This window comes from Drosophila virilis, chromosome X (assembly GCF_030788295.1).
Source record: "Drosophila virilis strain 15010-1051.87 chromosome X, Dvir_AGI_RSII-ME, whole genome shotgun sequence".
NCBI classification, from domain to species: domain Eukaryota; kingdom Metazoa; phylum Arthropoda; class Insecta; order Diptera; family Drosophilidae; genus Drosophila; species Drosophila virilis.
In genome coordinates this window covers 6,405,001-6,423,758 of record NC_091543.1, presented here as the reverse complement: position 1 = coordinate 6,423,758, position 18,758 = coordinate 6,405,001, and the positions used below count along the sequence as shown (strand labels likewise).

General features: G+C 45.9%; 3 protein-coding genes across 7 annotated transcripts in view; 1 reads left to right on the top strand and 2 right to left on the bottom strand.

Moving 5' to 3' along the window:
- Positions 1–1,155: 1,155 nt before the first annotated feature.
- On the bottom strand, positions 1,156–10,410 carry IntS6 (integrator complex subunit 6). 4 transcript variants are annotated; one of them, XM_070211364.1, is made up of 3 exons: positions 10,254–10,410; positions 6,483–7,021; positions 1,156–6,292 (listed from the first exon to the last, which is right to left on the bottom strand). In XM_070211364.1, the coding sequence occupies exon 3, from the start codon at positions 6,235–6,237 to the stop codon at positions 1,765–1,767; it is 4,473 nt and encodes a 1,490-aa protein (XP_070067465.1). In that variant the 5' UTR covers positions 6,238–6,292; positions 6,483–7,021; positions 10,254–10,410; the 3' UTR covers positions 1,156–1,764. The 4 variants fall into 4 exon arrangements, with proteins under 4 accessions (XP_070067465.1, XP_070067468.1, XP_070067466.1 ...); XM_070211367.1 differs by lacking the exon at positions 10,254–10,410 and adding an exon at positions 8,935–9,381; XM_070211365.1 differs by lacking the exon at positions 10,254–10,410 and adding an exon at positions 8,320–8,874.
- Positions 10,411–10,506: 96 nt separating this feature from the next.
- On the top strand, positions 10,507–14,953 carry Rtel1 (Regulator of telomere elongation helicase 1). The gene is made up of 7 exons (XM_002056845.4): positions 10,507–11,936; positions 12,000–12,547; positions 12,710–13,373; positions 13,435–13,592; positions 13,658–13,790; positions 13,849–14,091; positions 14,149–14,953. The coding sequence occupies exons 1-7, from the start codon at positions 10,887–10,889 to the stop codon at positions 14,368–14,370; spliced, it is 3,018 nt and encodes a 1,005-aa protein (XP_002056881.1). The 5' UTR covers positions 10,507–10,886; the 3' UTR covers positions 14,371–14,953.
- Positions 14,954–16,252: 1,299 nt separating this feature from the next.
- The window catches only part of LOC6633256 (zinc finger protein 391), a 6,663-nt gene continuing 4,157 nt past the window's right edge, over positions 16,253–18,758 (bottom strand). For both annotated transcript variants that reach the window (XM_002056844.4, XM_015170089.3), the window contains 3 exons: positions 18,295–18,479; positions 17,659–18,238; positions 16,253–16,955 (listed from right to left, as the gene is read on the bottom strand). In XM_002056844.4, coding sequence (XP_002056880.1) covers positions 16,687–16,955; positions 17,659–18,238; positions 18,295–18,479 — 1,034 coding nt within the window. In that variant the 3' untranslated portion in view covers positions 16,253–16,686. The remainder of the gene's footprint in view (positions 16,956–17,658; positions 18,239–18,294; positions 18,480–18,758) is intronic.

Below are 18,758 nucleotides of genomic sequence, written 5' to 3'. Positions count from 1 at the left end.
CACGCACACAGTCACACGCACGCACACAGTCACACTCGCCTTTCTAACGGTAACTCGCGCCTCTCGTCTCACGCCTATGAACAGTGTGCAAAAGCGCGCAAATTGAAATAAACAAATCTATCGATAACAAATGTTTGCGTTTAAAAAACAGATTTTCTTTTTCGTTTTCTCATTTTGTTTTTATATATATATATATATATGTGTGTGTGTATGTATGCAATATGTAATGTATGTTTGTATGTAACTGCATTGCAATTTGTTAAAAGTATAAGTGTGTGTATGTGTGTGTGTGTGTGTGTTTGAATGTATGTACACATGTACGTTGAAATTGCTGCATAAAAACTAAAAACTAAAATAAAACTTAGTGTTAAAAAAAAAAACGCTATGAACAAAAAAAAACTTTTCGCCTAGAACAGATTTATGTATAAATATATATATATATATATATATAGATCAATAATTAAGTCAACTTTTGCTAAAAACAACAAAGATTATTTAAAAATAAATGAAAAGTTTATAATAATTTGCATAATTTAAAAACCTGACGAATAATCGAGCTGATAGTTAAACAAAAAAAAAAAAAAAAAAATAACCCGAAAAACAAAAAAAAAAACACATGATTTATGAATTATATTGTACAGCTCAAACGTTTAAAAGTCGAACGCGTTATTAGAATAGAAAAAGTGTGTGTGTGTGTGTGTGTTTTTAATTAAAATAAACATTAAATGTGATATTCTTTTTTTCTTTTTGTTGTTGTTGTTGCTGTTTGTTTTTCGCTTAAGCCTAAAGCCTTTATAATAATATATAAGATATATGATTTGTTTTGTTTTTTTGTTGTTTTTGTGGTTTTTTTGTTGTTGTTGTTGTTGTTGTTGTTGTTAGCAGGCTTTTACGAACTGAATTGGTTTTTATGCTTACTTGGCTAATACAGTTATTAGGCTATAGACTAAATCGACTAACAACTAATTACATAATCTAATGCGCTACAAATTGTTTTTAATTCTTGCATACATTTGCTTTAACTTTACACGTAATGTAACTAATTTTTCGTTTAATTTAATATTAATTTTTTTTTTCTTTCTTTTCTTTTCTTTTCTTTTTTTTTTGCGTTGACTTAAAATTAGTTATTTTCTTTTGCTTACAATTAAGTTGTTGTTGTTGTTTTTTTGTTGTTGTTGTTGTTTGTTTTTGTTTTTAAGCTTAACAACTACATAAATACAGCCCCTATACAAACCCTAAGAAAAAAAAATATAATATATATATATGTATATGTAGAAATCGGTAATAATCGTAAACCCCACGACACAGTTAATTTGCTCACGACAATTTCACTATATACAAATGTGTGTGTTGTGTTGTGTGTGTGTGTGTGTGTGTGTGTGTATTTTGCTGTTTGCACTCGAATTTGGAAATTGACACACTAAATATATATATGCATATATATATATATTAGATAATTTCTAATTGGGCCAGGCGCGCTGTTTCGTGCTTTATCTTAAGCTTTCCTAATAGACTTTACATAGGTCACGCACACACACACACATATATATATATATATATATATAAATTGGATAGATATCTATAGATTGATATATATATATATATATATATATATGTGGCTAGACCTAACACTGCGGTTCAGTTAACGGCTGCTGTTGTTGGTTGTTGTTGTTGACATCACAGACATGTTGCATGTTGTTGTTGTTGTTGTTGCTGCTGGTGTTGCTGCTACTTGTTGCACGCTCAGTTCCATAGCAGCCAACGTTAACTCTTTGTTATCTCGAGCTGCTGCTGATTCCGCTCCCACCATTCCTGTATGCTGTTGACCATTTGGTGTCGCCGGAAGCGCATCGATTCGCTGATGCACATGTCTATGAAATCGGACTTCATCTCCTGGTCGCCCTTCATCAAATTCAAATGCTCCAACAGTTGGCTGTAATCGCGACCTGGTCGTCGTATATCACGAAAGATTTGCAAACGCAAATCTACATTATGTTTGCGCGCCGCTTCCCGCTGATCCTCGCTGAGCAGGATGCGTTCCGGCGAGCTCGCGATCTCACCGTTATCGATAACATTATCGTTATCGTTATCGTTGTTGTTGTTGTTGCTGTTGTTGTTGTTGTTGTTGTTGTTGTTATTGCTATTATTATTATTATTGTTATTGGTGTTGTTGTTATTGCTATTATTATTATTGTTGCTGTTGCTGTTGCTGTTGGTGTTGTTGTTATTGCTATTGTTGTTGCTGCTGTTGCCGCTATTGCTGCTGCTGCTGTTGTTGTTGTTGCTGTTGCTGTTATTGTTGCTGTTAATGTTGCTGCTGCTGCTGCTGTTAATGTTGCTGTTGCTGTTGCTGCTGCTGCTGCTGACGTGCGTCGGCGATGCTTTTGGCTCCAGCTTGGGGCTGCTGTTGCCGTAGCTTCTATTGTGAAAGCTGTTGTTGCTGCTGCCGGTGCTGCTGCTGTTGATGTTGCTGTTGTAGTGGCTGAGACCGCTGCCCCAGTAGAAATGCGGATTGCTGGCGGTTGTTGCGCTGCTGCCGCCAGCTGTGCGCTTCAGTGCATCAAAACAATTCACAGCCAGATTGTCCATGTCGGGATCATGGCCATTGCCCTCGCTGGCATTGCCATTTAAAGTGTTGCTGCCGCTGCCGCTGTTATTGTTGCTGCTGTTACTGCTGCCTCCGCTGCTGCTGCTGCTGCTGCTGCTGTGGTTGCTGCTGCTGTTGCCGTTGTGGCAAGTTTGCAATATGCGCGAGATCTCGGAGGCATCATTGATATCATTATGACTATAATAGGTAGGTGTTGCTGCTGTTGAGCTGCTGCTACTGCTGCTGTTGCTCGTTGCTGCTGCTGCTGCTGCTGTTGTTGTTGTTGTTGTTGTTGCCGGCGCTGTCGCCGCAGCTGCTGCGGTTACGGCCGGCGGCGACAGCATCGCCGCATGCTGACTCGTATATCCATTGGCCACCAGCAACAGCGGCGGCATTGCTGTTGCGCCGGCACCAACCTTATGCATTGCTGTTGTCGCCTCCAGCATGTTCAGCGCATTGTCGAGGGGCACATGCGTGGCGCCCACATTGCTGCTGTACGCCGGATGATGCTGCATAGTTAGCCCGTTCAGCGGCACATAAAATACGCCGCTGCTGCTGTTGCAGGCGCTGTTGCTGCTGCTGTGATTGCTGGCATAGCTTATGATGCTGCTGCTGCTGCTGCTGCTGCTCGGCTCAGGCGCGCCATTGCTGACGGCAGCTATTGCAGTCAGGCTGCTGCTGCTGGCTGTTGCTGCTGCCAGCGCATCCGTCGCGGCAGTTGCTGCTGCGATGCTGTTGATGCTGTTGCTGCCACTGCTGCTGATAACATTGCTGCTGTTGTTGCTGCTGCTGTTACTGTTAACATTGCTGTTGCTGCTGCTGCTGTTACTGTTAAGATTGCTGCTGCTGCTGCTGCTGCTGTTGTCCGCTTCGTTGGCGCGCTCCTCGTCGCTTATGCCGTTGATGAAGTTGTGCACATAACCGTTGAGCGGCATCTCCTGCTCGCCGGTCTCCTCCTCGCTGAAATCGAAGCTCATGCGCTCCGGCGTATGCGGACCCAGCGATAAGCCGGAGTCATTGTTGCCGGCCTCAATGTTGCCGGCATCAATGTTGCTCACGTCATTGCTGCTGATGCTGCTGTTGCTGTTGCTGCTGCTGATGGACGCCTCGGAGGCATAGCTGCTGTTGCTGTCCTCGTCGAGCAACAGCTCGGAGACGCTGCTGCCGCTGCCGCTGCCCGTCGAGCTAGGGCTGGCGCTGCCGCTGCGCAACGAGTCCATGGACATGCGCCGGAATTCGAAGGCGCGCGGCAAAGGACCCGCCTTCCGTTTGCGGCCGCGCGTTGTGCTCTCCAGTTTCTTGGAGCCGAAGCCGCCCATGGGCCCGCCCAGGCCAATGCTATTGCTGCTGCTGCTGCCGCCGCCGCCGCCGCCGACGTTGTTGCCGTTGCCGCCGCCCAGCATTAGGCCGGATATGCCGCCACCTGGACCCATGCCTCCGACGCCAGAGTTGCCGGAGCCGCCACTGCCGCCGCCGCCACCGCCGCTGGACGTGGGCGAGTTGCCGTTGTTGCCGCCATTGGAGCTGGTCTGCTTCATGGGCGCCACATCGCTAAGATCGGCCTCGTCGACCATGACCATGTGCTTGTCCTTCTTGTACGGATTGCCGAACATGTGCTGGCGTACATTTGTTGGCTCAATTTCGCGCAACGGATTGTCCTTGTTCTTCAGATACTCCTGATAGTTGCCCATCTCGGCAATGGGCAAACAATGTCCAGAATCCTTGGCCACCAGGCTGGCGGGTCGCAGAAATGTCTCACGCATGCGAGCAATCTCATCGACCAGATCCCGTCGCGGTATATCGAACGGATTGCGATACGTTTTCGCCGACGACTGATGCGTCAGTTGGGGCACAACGATCGTATAGTTCTCCACGGGCTCAATTTCGGCATGCAGCTTGGCGAACGTGTCGCGCAGCAACGGATGCCGCACCAGATCACGACGCAGTGCAGCGCCCGTGCACAGTTTGGCCGTCTCGACCTGGCGATAGGGCGGCTTTGGCTGTTTCAGCTGCTTGTAGACCTTCAGGCAGAGATTCTCCTGATCCTGTTTGGCCGTGTTCTTGATGTGCTTCAGCTGATTGGCTATTGTCGGCGACAAATAGTTGTCCACATTCTCCGGCAGCAGGAACTGCAACAGCTGGTACGGCACATTGATGTTGACCAAAGCCTTGCGCAAAAACGGACAATAATACGGCGGTATGGAGCGCACATAGGCATTGAACTTGTACATGAGATCGTTGGGCGGACTCATGTTGTACTTGTGGATGAGGTCGTGCAGCAGCGGCAACAGCGCCGGATAGTTGTAGGCCAGCACGTACAGATGCACCTGCGTAAAGTTCGGCGATGCCTTCAGATAGCCAAAGGGCAGCTCGAATCCGTGCATGCCATTCGTGACGATCACCTGCCAGCATTTGTTCATCTCCCGCTTATTGAGTATCTGCAGCGTCAGCGGGCAGCCCTCGATCTCGTATTTGTCCACGGGAAAGCTGCGCACCAGCTGCGGCTCATCGACGGCGGGCGTCAATATCTTTAGCTTTGGATGGGCATCACGTGGCGGCAATGTGATCGCCTTCGAGTCCGGCCAATAGGGCTCCGGCAGCGGCCAATAGCCGATGGGAAAAGTCTTTTGTGTGATATGCTTTTGCACATAGATCATCTTCTTGATCGGCTGGAAGACAATGTCCGGCGCCGGCTCATTCGACGACGTGGATGTGCCAGCTGTCGAGCTGCTGGCGCCGCCATTATTATTATTACTATTACTATTACTATTATTATTATTATTGTTGTTGTTGCTGTTGTTGTTGTTGTTGCTGTTGTTGTTGTTGTTGTTGTTGCTGCTGCTGTTGTTGCTGCTGTTGTTGTTGCTGTTGCTGCTGCTGCTGTTGCTGCTGTTGTTGCTGGCATTGCCACCGCTCGACTCCTTTGGCAGCATGGGCTCGAATTGCAGCACAACACCGGGCTGAACCTTCTGCACCAGACTCTCGATGCACTGATTGAGCACATAGTGGCTGCGGACGCGATAGGATCGGCCGCCGGTTACCTCGCACATGCGCTCAATGGGCGAATCATCGTGTGGCACCTTGCCGTCGACACGTTCATCGATCTTGTTGCCCGGCATGCGCAAGACGAGCGAGAAGAGGCGCTGATCCCAGCGGAAGGGCTCTTTGGTGAATTTGGTGCCCGGTATTTGATTGCTTAGCGGCAATATGATCTCCTGATGGACACCGTTGCGATACGAATAGCGACCGCCATCTGTGATCACAATAATGACCGAGGGCTCCAGATAGAACGGGCATCGTCCCTGGCCGTATGTATCGATGCCCGACTGCATCCGATTCAGGTTGAGCAGATCGAAGGCGTTGCGCAGCGATTCGCCCATTGAGGTGAGACCGTGACTTTGCAGATTTTTCAATTCATTCATAAATGTGGCATGATTCTCCTTCCAGCCGGCCTTCACGTTCGCCGGCGGCTCCTCAAACGTGAGCAGCATATAACGATCACCGAGACAATCCTGGGTACGTTGACGATATTTAAGAAACGTCTCGACGGCACCTTTGGCTATGTCCAGATACGTTTTTTGCACACCATTCACATACGCCTTCTGGCACATGGACGACGAGGTGTCCACCAGGAAGAGTATGATTGTCATGGCTGCCAATGCCCGACTCCCACTACACTCGCGCTCTCAACACTCTTTGGTCTACCTACAAAAAAAAACAATATACATTTTTTTTTGTTAAATAAAAAAAAAAAAAATGCATAAGCAAAATAAAAAAAAAAAAAAAAACCGCATGAGTTAAAAACAAATCATTTGATGCACACACGCACACACACACACACGCAGACACGCATACGCTGTGATTAGTGAGCGCATTAAATGCAAACTTAATTTACCGTTTCTTGCGCTGTCAGAGAGTCAATGTGAGCGCAATGCAGCCGCAGTTTGTGAGTGAAAGAGTGAGCGAGCTAGCAAGCGTGCGAGAGGAGAGCGTAGGTAGGTATTTTCTGTGTAATTGAGAGTTGTGGGTGTGTTGTGCAGAGTCGTTGTCGTCTTCCTCTTCTTCTTCTTCTTCGTCTTCTTCTGCTTCTTCTCTTGTAACTACTGACTGTTGCATATAGCTCTTCTCCAACACTTATCCGTTACTTGTTGTTGTTGTTGTTGTTGTCGTCCCTGTTGCAGCTTCTTCTTCTTCTTCTTTTTGGTGTGTTTTTGTGTGTGTGTGTTGTTGTTGTTGTTTGTTTGTATTTTACAGCTCTCTTGACTTTGTTGCTGTTGCTGCTGCTCTTTCTCAGTGATTGCTAGCAGCGTGCTTCTTTCTCCTGATGTCCTGGACTTAAGCGATTTGCTCTTTTTCTTCGTTTCACTGTGCCGCTTTTATAGTACATGTTGCGTGAAACAGCTGACATTTGGATTTGAAAAGTACCAACAAGCTCTGCAATGAAACGGGAGACAAGAAAAAAAAAAAAAACAAATAAAGAACAAAAAAAAAAATGTTATGGAAAGAGAAAGGAAAAATATTTCAGTCAATTACAATTCGTATGTTGCGCATACGCACTGTGGTGCGACAGTGAAATTAAGCAAACACAAACGAAGTCGATTTATCTAAGTTTTGTAATACACTCGCACGCACGCACACACACACACACACACACACATACACAGACGAACGCACGACAGATAGATACGCATACACGAATATGTGCATATGCATGTATACATCTATCACCTTCGCAATCACTGATAATGCGCTCAAGCAAACGATACTCAAACACATACACATACAGGCACACACTAACAAGAACACGCACAATTTGGACAATAAATGTGCTAATTTTGCCCGAAGAGCTTCTGACTGCGACTTTAAAGCTTGATCGCTCGCTCTCGCTCTCTCTCTTTTTTTTTCATTTTTCTTCTCTCTCCCTCTCTCAAGTTGTCGTCTTATATGCGCATCCCCAGCGCTCTGGATTCTGGAAACAAAAACAAAAACACAAAAAAAAAACAAAATAAAACAAAAAAAAAAGGTTTGACACAAATTCAGGCCAAACAGCAGACAATCGACTCGGAGACGCCCTCTGCCACAGCCAGTTAGTTATTTCGGCTGCTCTACAAAAGTCATTCATTTACTCTACACTTGGCTAGTATGCGATTGCGATTGGGTTTGCGATCGCTCTGTTGGCATTAGAGATGAGCGTGAACGTGAGCGTGAGCACATTGATCAATTCACGAGATCCACATGCACGATCATGCTGATAAGTGTGTGTGTGTGTGTGTGTGCGTGTGTGTATATATATACATATAATTATGCAAATATATATATATATATATTTTTGTATGCCTCTACCTATGAATGCTCATATTTCTGTTGCTTTCACAATTTACACCCATATCGGAATGTATTATCAAGGCCTTCTTTTCGAAACACAATGAATTCGCATACACACATATATATATGTGCACAGGCATTAATATATAGAGTCGCAGTCATACACACGACCGTGCATATTAGTTGAGATGCACGTGTGCAGTTTTTCTTTCACTATCATCTCTAACGATCGGCTCACGTCACTCTCACGCACGCATCTCTAATTGGCAGCAACAACTGGCCAAAGGCAAAGATGAAAAATATTCGGATATTATCTAAAATTTCCGCACTTGCTGGCAAAAACAAATTAGGAAAAAAAAAAATCCCTCCCCTTGCCACGGACACGATTTAAGTTCAAGTCAACGTACATACAATGTATTTCGAAGGAATGTAAAATGACGCGCGGCAAACAATAAAAAAAAAAAAACTGAAAAATTCTTATCGACGCGCCTGCATTTGTCGTTGTCATCGGTGCCGCCGCCTTCTGGCGACTAATTGACTGAGTTTCGAGTACAAAGCACTCAATTTCTATTTGAATAGGAGCACTCATTCACACACACACGCGCGCGCACACACATGCAAGCGTATTACATGCGTGTACTACATTCACGCTCAACGACGCAGCACAGTGTTGCCAGACATCTAACAGAATGCACAATAGACTAGGTAAGCAGATGCTTGCAGGTAACCAATAACAAGCACGTGGATATTATTATCAAACGGTCACGTCAAATTATTTAATACATTATTAATCAGAAACACAAACTCAAACAGAATTGTTTAGCACACAATAACATTAGTATTTGCCGCTGGTGGCAACGCTGCCACAACAGCAAGGTAACACAACAATGCGGGTAGGGAGGGGGTTGAATATACTCCTGCATATTTTTTTTTTTTGTTCTTTTTGTAGCCGCAACTGAACACGCTACGGCTTTCAAATTTACTGCTAAGAGCTTGTAAAAGCAACACAGAAACAACAGCACCTTGATTTGAGAATCAACCTTGCCGCACAGGATCGGCAATTGTTTTTGCTGTTTGGCTGTGGTGTGAGTGAGAGCTGGGAGAGGGGTAGATGGTTATAGAGTCGCACATTATTTGACAAACAGCATGATTAGAGTGACCTTAATATTAAATGCGACATGGACACGAACAAGAACTTATTTGCATGTGGCAGTGGGGCTGGCTAATGCGTTTATCGTCTATCGATCGACGATACACGCAATGCAACACTGCAACCGATTGTCTAGAACCCGCCAAGATTTCAAATGTTATCGTGTCTATTATTTGCAGCTGATTGTGAGTGCAATAATTGTTGCGGCATTAATAACACTAAAATAATCATTATTACAACTGCGTTTGCAACGTTACAAACATTCACACACACACACACACACACTATCTCTTTCACAAACACACGCACAGCATCTTCATCATCTTCAGTGAGAGTCGAGTGGTAAAAAAAAAAAAAAAAAAAAAAAAAATAGAAAGAAGCACTAAACATTAGCTAAACTATTTACTACTGCTCGGACTGGACGGGCCAACTCTACACGGCGCCTGCAGCCAAAAAGAGCGGGGCGCAGCGTTAGCCGTTTAATATGTTGTTGGCAATTAGCTAAACAAATATTCATATTATTGTTATTAATCGGGAATATTCAGTTACAGTTGTTGTATCTGCGTTAAGACGACGAACTGTGTGAATCTGACTGATTGAGCAGTGGAGTGGAGTGTAGTGGAGGGGTGGGGTAGGTAGCGCGCAGTGTTGTTTTGAGCAATTTTTTATTCTGTTATATTTTACTTTGTGCCAACAAAAATTTATCACCACCTCCGCCGCGCGCGCTCAAACCAACGACCATAGCCACGCACTCACACACAGTTAAATAAGGCACATACACATACACACACACACGCGCGCGTATGGTGTGTATGTGTGCGGCTGTATTAAGGTGCATAGCCCATAGCACACAAACAACAACTTTTATACGCACGCTCTCACGCTCACTGCTCCTCTCTTTTGGCGCTCGCTCATCCAAGCAGCCGCCCCCGCTACCCGACCGCGCAACCGAACCCAACATCCAACCAACCAATCCACTCGCCAACTGACTGACTGACTGACTGACTGTCGACTGCGATGACGATGACGACGACGACGACGGCGGCGACGACGACAACGGCAACGGCAACGACGGCGATGGCGATGGCGATGGCGCAAACGACCGACCGACAGCCGAACCGCCGAAGCGACACGACCACGACACGACCAGTGGTGGCATGTATGTATGTATATAGCAATTTGTATGTTTACTTGTAGTATCTCAGCAGGCGGGTAAGTTTGTTTCACACACACACTGAGGCCGTCCCGAGTTGTCGCCTCTGCCTTTTCTATTGCTATTGCATCTGTTTCATCTACTTTGGCGCCGCTGGCCAACCAACCTCTCTGTTCAAAAGTAAAAAACTAACTGAGCCGCTGCGATTGTTGTTATTTTTGGTGTATATCGATAAATCGATAAATGCACAGGGCTGTTAGCCATCAAGCTGGCACAGAGTTGGTTTGGTTACTTATTTGTTTATTTTAATTAATTTCACAATCGAGCACAATTAAACAGTCGAACACAATTGGCAATAATATAAATAATAAATCTGATTCCCTAATACTTTAGCAAAATGTGGCATCAATAATGTATCTATTTGTTTTGCCGCACACAACACAGGCGACTAGCCTGTTCTAATCGGTTCTAAAACAGGGTCGTTTTGTCCATAGAACACATGTTAATATTGTTTTGGCGCGCGAACTCGACAGACAACGGATAACAGGAACGACAACAAACAGCATTTCCCGGATCGATAATAGGATAAGGGTGTGCATAGGCGTATCTACGTGTGTGTGTGTGCGTGTCTGCTTGCAAGTGCTGAACATAAGAGGTGCCACTCGAGTGCAATGCCGGAGAATATTATCGCCGGCATTCCGGTGCATTTTCCCTTTGAGCCATACGAGGTGCAGCGCGCCTACATGGAGAAGGTGATTATGTGCCTGCGCGATGGCACCAACGGCGTACTCGAATCACCCACCGGCACGGGCAAAACTCTGAGTCTGTTGTGCGCCTCGCTTGCCTGGATACGGACACGTCAATCGGAGCAGCAGCAGTACATGCAGAAGCTGCAACTGGACCAACAGAAACAAGCAACAGGTGGAGCTGGCGCCGGCGTTGCTGACTTAAACGCCGTCATGGGTAAAGCCAACAATTGGGGTGTGCCCAAGGTGATATACGCCTCGCGCACCCACTCCCAGCTGAGTCAGGCGATGCGTGAGCTGAAACGAACCGCCTATGCCAACATGAAATCTGTGGTGCTCGGCTCGCGGGATCAGCTTTGCATACATCCGGACGTGATGCGGGAGCAGGGTAACTCGAACAAGGTGAACATGTGCAAGCTGAAGGTGCACGCGAAGACGTGTTCGTTCCAGTTGCGCGTCGAGTCCAAAAAGGATCATCCCGATTTTCGGGGTCCCAGCATCATGGATATTGAGGATCTGGTTAAGGTCGGCCAGCGCCTCAAAATGTGCCCCTACTTTGCCTCCAAGGAACTGGTCAACGGCGCGGACATCACATTCATGCCCTACAACTATTTGCTGGATCCGAAGGCGCGCAAGGCGAACAAGATTGAGCTGAGCAACACGATTGTCATATTGGACGAGGCGCACAACATTGAGAAGATCTGCGAGGAGTCCGCCTCGGTGCAGATACGCTCCTCCGATGTGGCCATGGCCATTGAGGATATCACGCACATTATGAAAATTTTCACCAGCGGCGATGCACAGGACACGGGCGGTCCCGAAGAGCCGAAAGACTTTACCCTCGACGATCTGACGCTGCTCAAGGAGATGCTCCTCGAGCTGGAGAAGGCCATCGATGGCGTTGTCGTCGACAACAAAGCCGAAGGCACCACCTATCCAGCTGCGCATATCTACGAGCTGCTCGGCAAAGCAAACGTAAGTTGGTTCAGCCCGTAAACAAGTTATATAAAGCTAATCCTTGTGCCCATACCGATGCAGTTCACCTATGGCAATTGCGCCACAATTGTCGCCCTGCTGGACAAGCTGGTGCAGTATCTCATGGTCGCCTCGCAGCACTCGACGATGCTGCGCAAGGGCGGCAGCTTTATGGTGCTCGCCGATCTGCTGAACATTGTGTTTGCCAACAAGGAGGATGTCATGTCCAAGGTGCATCGCAGCTTCAAGGTGCACGTCGAGATTGAGGACAACAAACAGTCGAAAAATGCAGCGAACAGTGCCAAGCCGCAAACCGGCTGGCTGGGCAAGGGCAACAATGCAGCGAGCAGCGTCACCAAAGCGGCAAAGATCATCAATTTCTGGTGCTTCAATCCGGGCTTCGGCATGGAACAGCTGCTCAATGCACACGTGCGCAGCGTCATCCTTACCAGCGGCACGCTGGCGCCCCTCAAGCCGCTCATTGCCGAGCTGGCCATACCCGTGGCTCAGCATCTGGAGAATCCGCACATAGTCGACCGCTCGCAGGTCTATGTCAAAATCATTGGCACCGGCCCGGATCGCGAGCAGCTCATATCCAACTACAAGAATCGGTATGGGCAAGAATCTACAGGCACAAACACAAATACAGATAATTGTTTTGAAAGATCACAGAGAGCTCGTCGGGCTCGGAGCACCGGCCAAATTAGTTATTCCTGAGTAACATTATCATCTTGTAAAAGTTGAATTAATATTTCTTGTTCTTCTGTACGCAGGGACAATCCGAAGTACATCAGCTCGCTGGGCCAAACGATCTTGAATGTGTCGCGCATTGTGCCGGACGGACTGTTGGTGTTCTTTCCGTCGTATCCGATGCTGAATCAGTGCGTGGACGCTTGGCAGGCGAGCGGCCTGTGGGCGGATATATCGTGCCGCAAGCCAATATTTTTGGAGCCGCGCGGCAAGGATCAGTTCACGAGCACCATGGAGGAGTTCTATCAGGCGATACGCGACTCGAAGGGCGCCTGCTTTATGGCCGTGTGTCGCGGCAAGGTGTCCGAGGGCCTGGACTTTGCCGATCGCAACGGTCGGGCGGTGATCATAACGGGCCTGCCCTTTCCACCGCTCAAGGATCCCAAGGTGGTATTGAAGCGTCGCTACCTCGAAACGAATCGCACCAAAGAGAATCAGCTGCTCAGCGGCCAGGAATGGTACAATTTGGATGCGACACGTGCCGTCAATCAGGCGATTGGCCGTGTCATCCGGCATCGCAACGACTATGGCGCCATCTTGCTGTGCGATGCACGCTTCCAGGATATGTCGCAGGTGCAGCAGCTGTCCAAATGGATACGCGGTCATCTGGGCGCACGGCCACAAAGCTCGCCCTTTGGTCCCATTGTGCGTGAGCTGCGGCAATTCTTCAAGCATGCCGAGCAAACGGTTAGCACACATTTAATCCGCGTCACGTTTCTTATGCCAACTAATCTTTCGCATTCCGCAGATGGCACAGCCCGAGGAGCGCGTCGTTGAGCCGCTGCTGCAAACCGTTTGCAAGGAGGAGCAGCCCACGCTGGCGTGCGCCAGCAGCAGCCAGATTACCATCAAACGTGAACCCGGCACCGGAGGCACCAAGTTTCAGCTGGCCAGCGAGCTGGCTGCGTAAGTTATTCATGGCCTCGGCTTATGGTGACTAGCTTATTTTAAAATATGTTAACACTTTGCAGCCAGGCTGAAATGGCCAACACCATCAAGACGTGGACGCCGGCAGACTATGCGAACGCAGCGGGAAGCAGCACGCTGGGCCGCAGAGCACCCGATGCCATGGACTTTATGAGTCGACTCAATGCCAATGTGACGGTAAGTTTGTCTGCCTGAGCTGATGTCCCAAACTGGTTTGCCTTTCGACTTTCGACAGAGCATCGACTTTAATAGCGCGGACGCTGGTCAGGATCTGGTCAAGATACACAAACGCGAGCGCAGCTCACCCACAGCCAGCGAATCTTCGATGATCGCCAAGAAGCGCTACAAGCTCATCGGCAACGGTCCGCTCAAGACCGAGCCCAGCGAGCCGGCCACGACTAGCAGCAGTTTCTGTCCAACTCCCGCACAATCTCAGCTTAAAGAGGCGCCCGAATCGCGTGCAGATTTTCTGCGTGAGGTTCGTATCTGGTCCACCAGCAAGTAGTTCGCTTCCTTTAACTCCTGCACGTTTCAGGTGCGCAGCGTCATCGATTGCGATCAGTTTCGCAGCTTTGGCAAGGCGCTGCTGGCCTATAAAACTGGCGGCGACGGTTGCTTCGAGACTCTGATGGTGCTCCTGCTGGACGTGCTGGGCGCACCCCAGCTGCGTTATCTGCTGCTCGGCATGCGACGCTATCTGAAGAACGAGCACAAGCTCGAGTTCGATGTGCGTTTGGCCAGCTTTCAGGCAACCTAGTCCAGGAGCCTCAGCCCAGCTGCACTCCTGACCCAATGGACTGAAGATTTTAGAGAGGAAAGCAACTGTAAAACATATAACATATATACTATATATAATAATGCTGCCTTTTAGACTTACGCTCTGTGTTACCAAATGCTTGCTCAAGTCGCATATGCCGATGAAGGATATGTCCTTAGGGTATGATTCTTGTACATTCTCCGCCTGCAATTTAAACATTTTGTACAATCAAATTAAGTATTCATGTAATTTCTTTTGCTTATACACCGCACCGAATATTAAATACCCTTGCGGCTCTTCAGATATTTTATACGAGAGCTTAATCAGACCGATAATTCCAATAGCCATAGATATAGTCGACATAGTTTTGGTTAATATGTCTGGACAAACTCCAAATGCTATCCTACAAGAAGTTTATTTCTTAGAAAAAGATTTTAAAGCCAAAACTTTTGTGCAGCCGTTTTCCACGAATTTTCCACAACTGCGGATGGAATTTCATCGAGTTAAATATTTTTCCAAATTATTGTGATCAAATGAATCAAGTAAAAAAATATATTATTTGAGACAAATAAGACAGCCTAAATGTTTAAGCAAAAAAAACATTTTTTTTTTAACTCTTTAAAGAAAAATATGACATTAAATTATTGTGGCCAAATGAATCGATAATAGAGCAATATTATTTAAGAGAAATATGATATTCAAAAGCTTAGAGAAAACAAAAAAAAAAAAAGAGACGGAAAATCCTTTGAGGGATTGCACCTTCTCGTCGAATACCAGAAGGGAAACGTGTCCCCAAATTGTTGTCATCAAAAATTGAACAAAAATATAAAAAAAAATTAAATTAGCTTTAGAGTCCAACTAAATGTGTAAAAAAAATATTAATTCTCTTTCGAGTCTTCACACATTGTCGTCGAGTACTTTGCGAGAAATATTGCAACCAAGTACTAAAAAAATACACATATATATATATATTGTAAAAATAGTTATTGCTAAGTAAACGTAAAATCATTAAACTGCAGCCAAAAAAAAAATTAAAAGAAAAAATCAGGAGCAAAAAAAAAGTAGGTCTGCTCACCACGCCAGGCCGCAGCAGACTGATAGCAATAACAGCAGCCCACTCCAGACCTATGCTACTTTAACATAAACTGTTAAGTTGCCATAACATAACATTAACATAACATGATTCTGTTAAAGTTAAACCGCGCAAAATCACACATTTGAAATTATCAGCTCGGACTTGGGTTGATTACAATAATTGTTTGCACTAGCGAGTATGTGTGTATATATGTAAATTAGTAATAATTACTTGCAGAATTTTCATACTTGCTTTAGGTTTTATTAAAAAAAAAAAAAAAAATTAAAAACACTTAAACTAATTACTTAAAATAGATATCAAATTAAATGGATTTATTTATATATTTATATATATATATATATATATATATATAATTACTTGTAATTGTAAGTATTTCTTTTTGTTTTTTGTTGTTGTTTTACTTTTGTAAATCTGTTTTTATGCATTTTGCCTGGCTTATTACAACTTTACACTTAATTGTTACAATTTAATTCGATTTAAGTTACAATTGTTTGTAGTTGCTTAACGTTACGTTACGTGACGTGACGCGACGTGACGCGGCGACGTGACGTGCCAATGCGTTACGTCTTCGGTCGTCTGGTAATTGCTGCTGGGTGTATTTTGCTTTTTTTTTTTTTATATATAATTGTTTGTTTTGTTTAAAAGCTGTATATATTGAATATTGTTTGTTGCTGCGTTTTTTTTTTTTTTGGTTTGCCTATGGTTTTGTTTAAGTGACGGAGCAGGCGCTGGCGCAGGCGTCAAGCTGGCAGCCGCGAATGGCGCAAGAGCTGCGGCGTCCGTCGCGACATGCGCGAGGAGCCGTGTAACCGAACCAGCAGCCTCAGCCGATGCGCCGCCGCCGCCAGTTGGCGTCTGTGCGGGCTGTCATCACTTGTGCAATCAATTAACGGTTATCGGTTTATCGGTTTATCAGTTATCGGTTATCGGTTATCGGCTAACGTAATTTGCATATTGTATGAATGTATGTATGTATGTGTATGTATGCGTATATGTCTATGTATGTGCTCGCAGGATATGTGATGCATTTTGTTCAAAACTTTTTCTGTTAACTATTGCTAGTGTTGAATGGACTGTGGGTGGAAGGGGGAGGGGTTAAACACGCCACGCCAGATCGATCGCAAACGCTACTGAGCAGCCACTTCGCTCTCATTCACGCGCTCCAGCTCTCTCGCTCGCTCTAGCTTGCTATCTCTTTCGCTCACGCGACTAACTAACTTCTATTTAGTGGGTATAAAGCGCGCCTTGACCGCCTGCCCCATAGGCAAATGCAGATGTTGCTGCTGCTGCTGTTGCTGTTGCTGCTGTTGCTGCTGTTGCTGCTGCTGCGCCGCCGCCTGCTGCTGCATGTGCTGATTGATCTGCTGCTGTATGGATAGGCCGCTGGCACTGCTGATGATGTGCTGACTATGCAACGGCTCGTTGATTTCAATTTTAATGGCCGTAGCTGCCAGTGAGGTCTTGTTCTTGTTTTTGGGCGGTCTGCCACCTGAAAGAGAGGACCACAAATTAACATAGGTATGTAACAATTGAAGATGTGCTAAAGCTCAAATTTAGTCAAATCAGTCGACTAGCCGATATGACCCCTGTACACTTTCAACAAAATATATATATTATGCAAACTTAACAAGTTTATTAAGTACACAAATTGTGGACTATGACTAAATAGACGGGGCTCTCGAAATAACAGAAGGAAGCCTTTTAGATATTTGGTCTAGAAATGCCTTTTGCAATTAGTAAAGCTTGACATCTAAAAAAAGAAGTATGGAACTTTATGATATAGCATGAAGCATAGATAGAATGTTGTTCTTTGGTAGAACTTGAATATACAAAAAGGTTATGCATACCATTTGAGAGATTGAGAGACTAGTTTGCATAGAAACAGACAGACTTATATATACCCTATAGGGTCGAGATGCGTTAGACATTATCTGACAGAGTTAACATTTGCTAGACATGTCTATTGACCTGAAATGGCTGCTATTAATCGGAGCTGTCCATGCAAATCCCTAATATAACTATTAATTATCTATATAAACCTACATGCTTAATAAAACCCTACTTAACAATTTTCTGCTCTACTTAAAGTTGGCCTGCGGCTCTCTCTTAAATATTTGCAAATATCGACAGGGTATCTGTTAGCTAGCAGCCGTCCGATTTGTTTACATTCGAGCTGTGGCTGGGGCACTTACGCTGCCCCGTCGTATGCTGCAGCGAGAGCGGCTGCCCGATCATGGCCAGCGGCTGCTGCGGCGACTGCAGGGTGATCGTCTTTTTGGATCGTTTCGGTGGCGGCAGCTCGTGATGCGAGTGATTGGTGAGCAAATGTTTGGATAGATGCTGTCGTACTGCAAAGGATTCGGCACAGTTGGCCACCGGGCAGTTGAGGTAGCGTCCCTCGACGTGGCGCTGCACATGCTTCTTGAGCAGCGACTCCTGATTGAAGCTGCTCGGGCATATGTCGCACTTGAATTTGAACTCATCGTGCATCTTTAGATGCTGATCGAGATGCGATTGCTGCAAGAATTTCTCATCGCATTTGCTGCACTCATACGGAAAGGCCAGGCCGTGTGTCTTCATGTGCGTATGCAGCTGTGACTGCAGCTTGAAGTTCTTTTCCGGACAGCGCGGACAATAGTAGCCGGTGACGCCGGCATGCGCCTGCAGATGTTGATTCAATGAGGTGACCTGCGTGAACTTCTTGCTGCACACATTGCAGCAATACTGCTGCACCTTGTGATGCGACTTCATGTGGTTGTTCAGATTGGTCACCTGCAAAGGCCAATTCAATTAGAGTTTGCCATCAAGGCAGATACAGATACGCTTACCTGGGCAAAGCTGCGTCCGCATTCCGGCTCATTGCACACAAAGGGACGCTCGCCCGTATGGAGACGTCGATGATTGTTAAGGTTTGTGATTTGGGTGAAGGTCTTGCCGCAGTCCACGCACTGATACGGCCGATCATTTGTGTGTATCCGCTCGTGGTTCCGCAAATTGGCCGCCTGCGTAAAGCCTGCAATTTGCGGTGGGCAATTAATTAATATCAGTTAAGTATACAAGAAGGCACAGTGCACACTGGCTATATGAAACCCATTCGATGCCATTGTCATATTCGGTCTGAATATCGAAGCATCGATAAAGGTGTAAGGAAGCTTGCCCGACTGGGCGATACCCTGAATCTAAAATGAATATTTTTCTTTACATTCTCAAGATTATCTAATTTTCAAGTTATGCTAAAAAAAAATCAAGTCGCAAATTCGCTTTGATCAATATTATTAAAATGAGGGAAGAT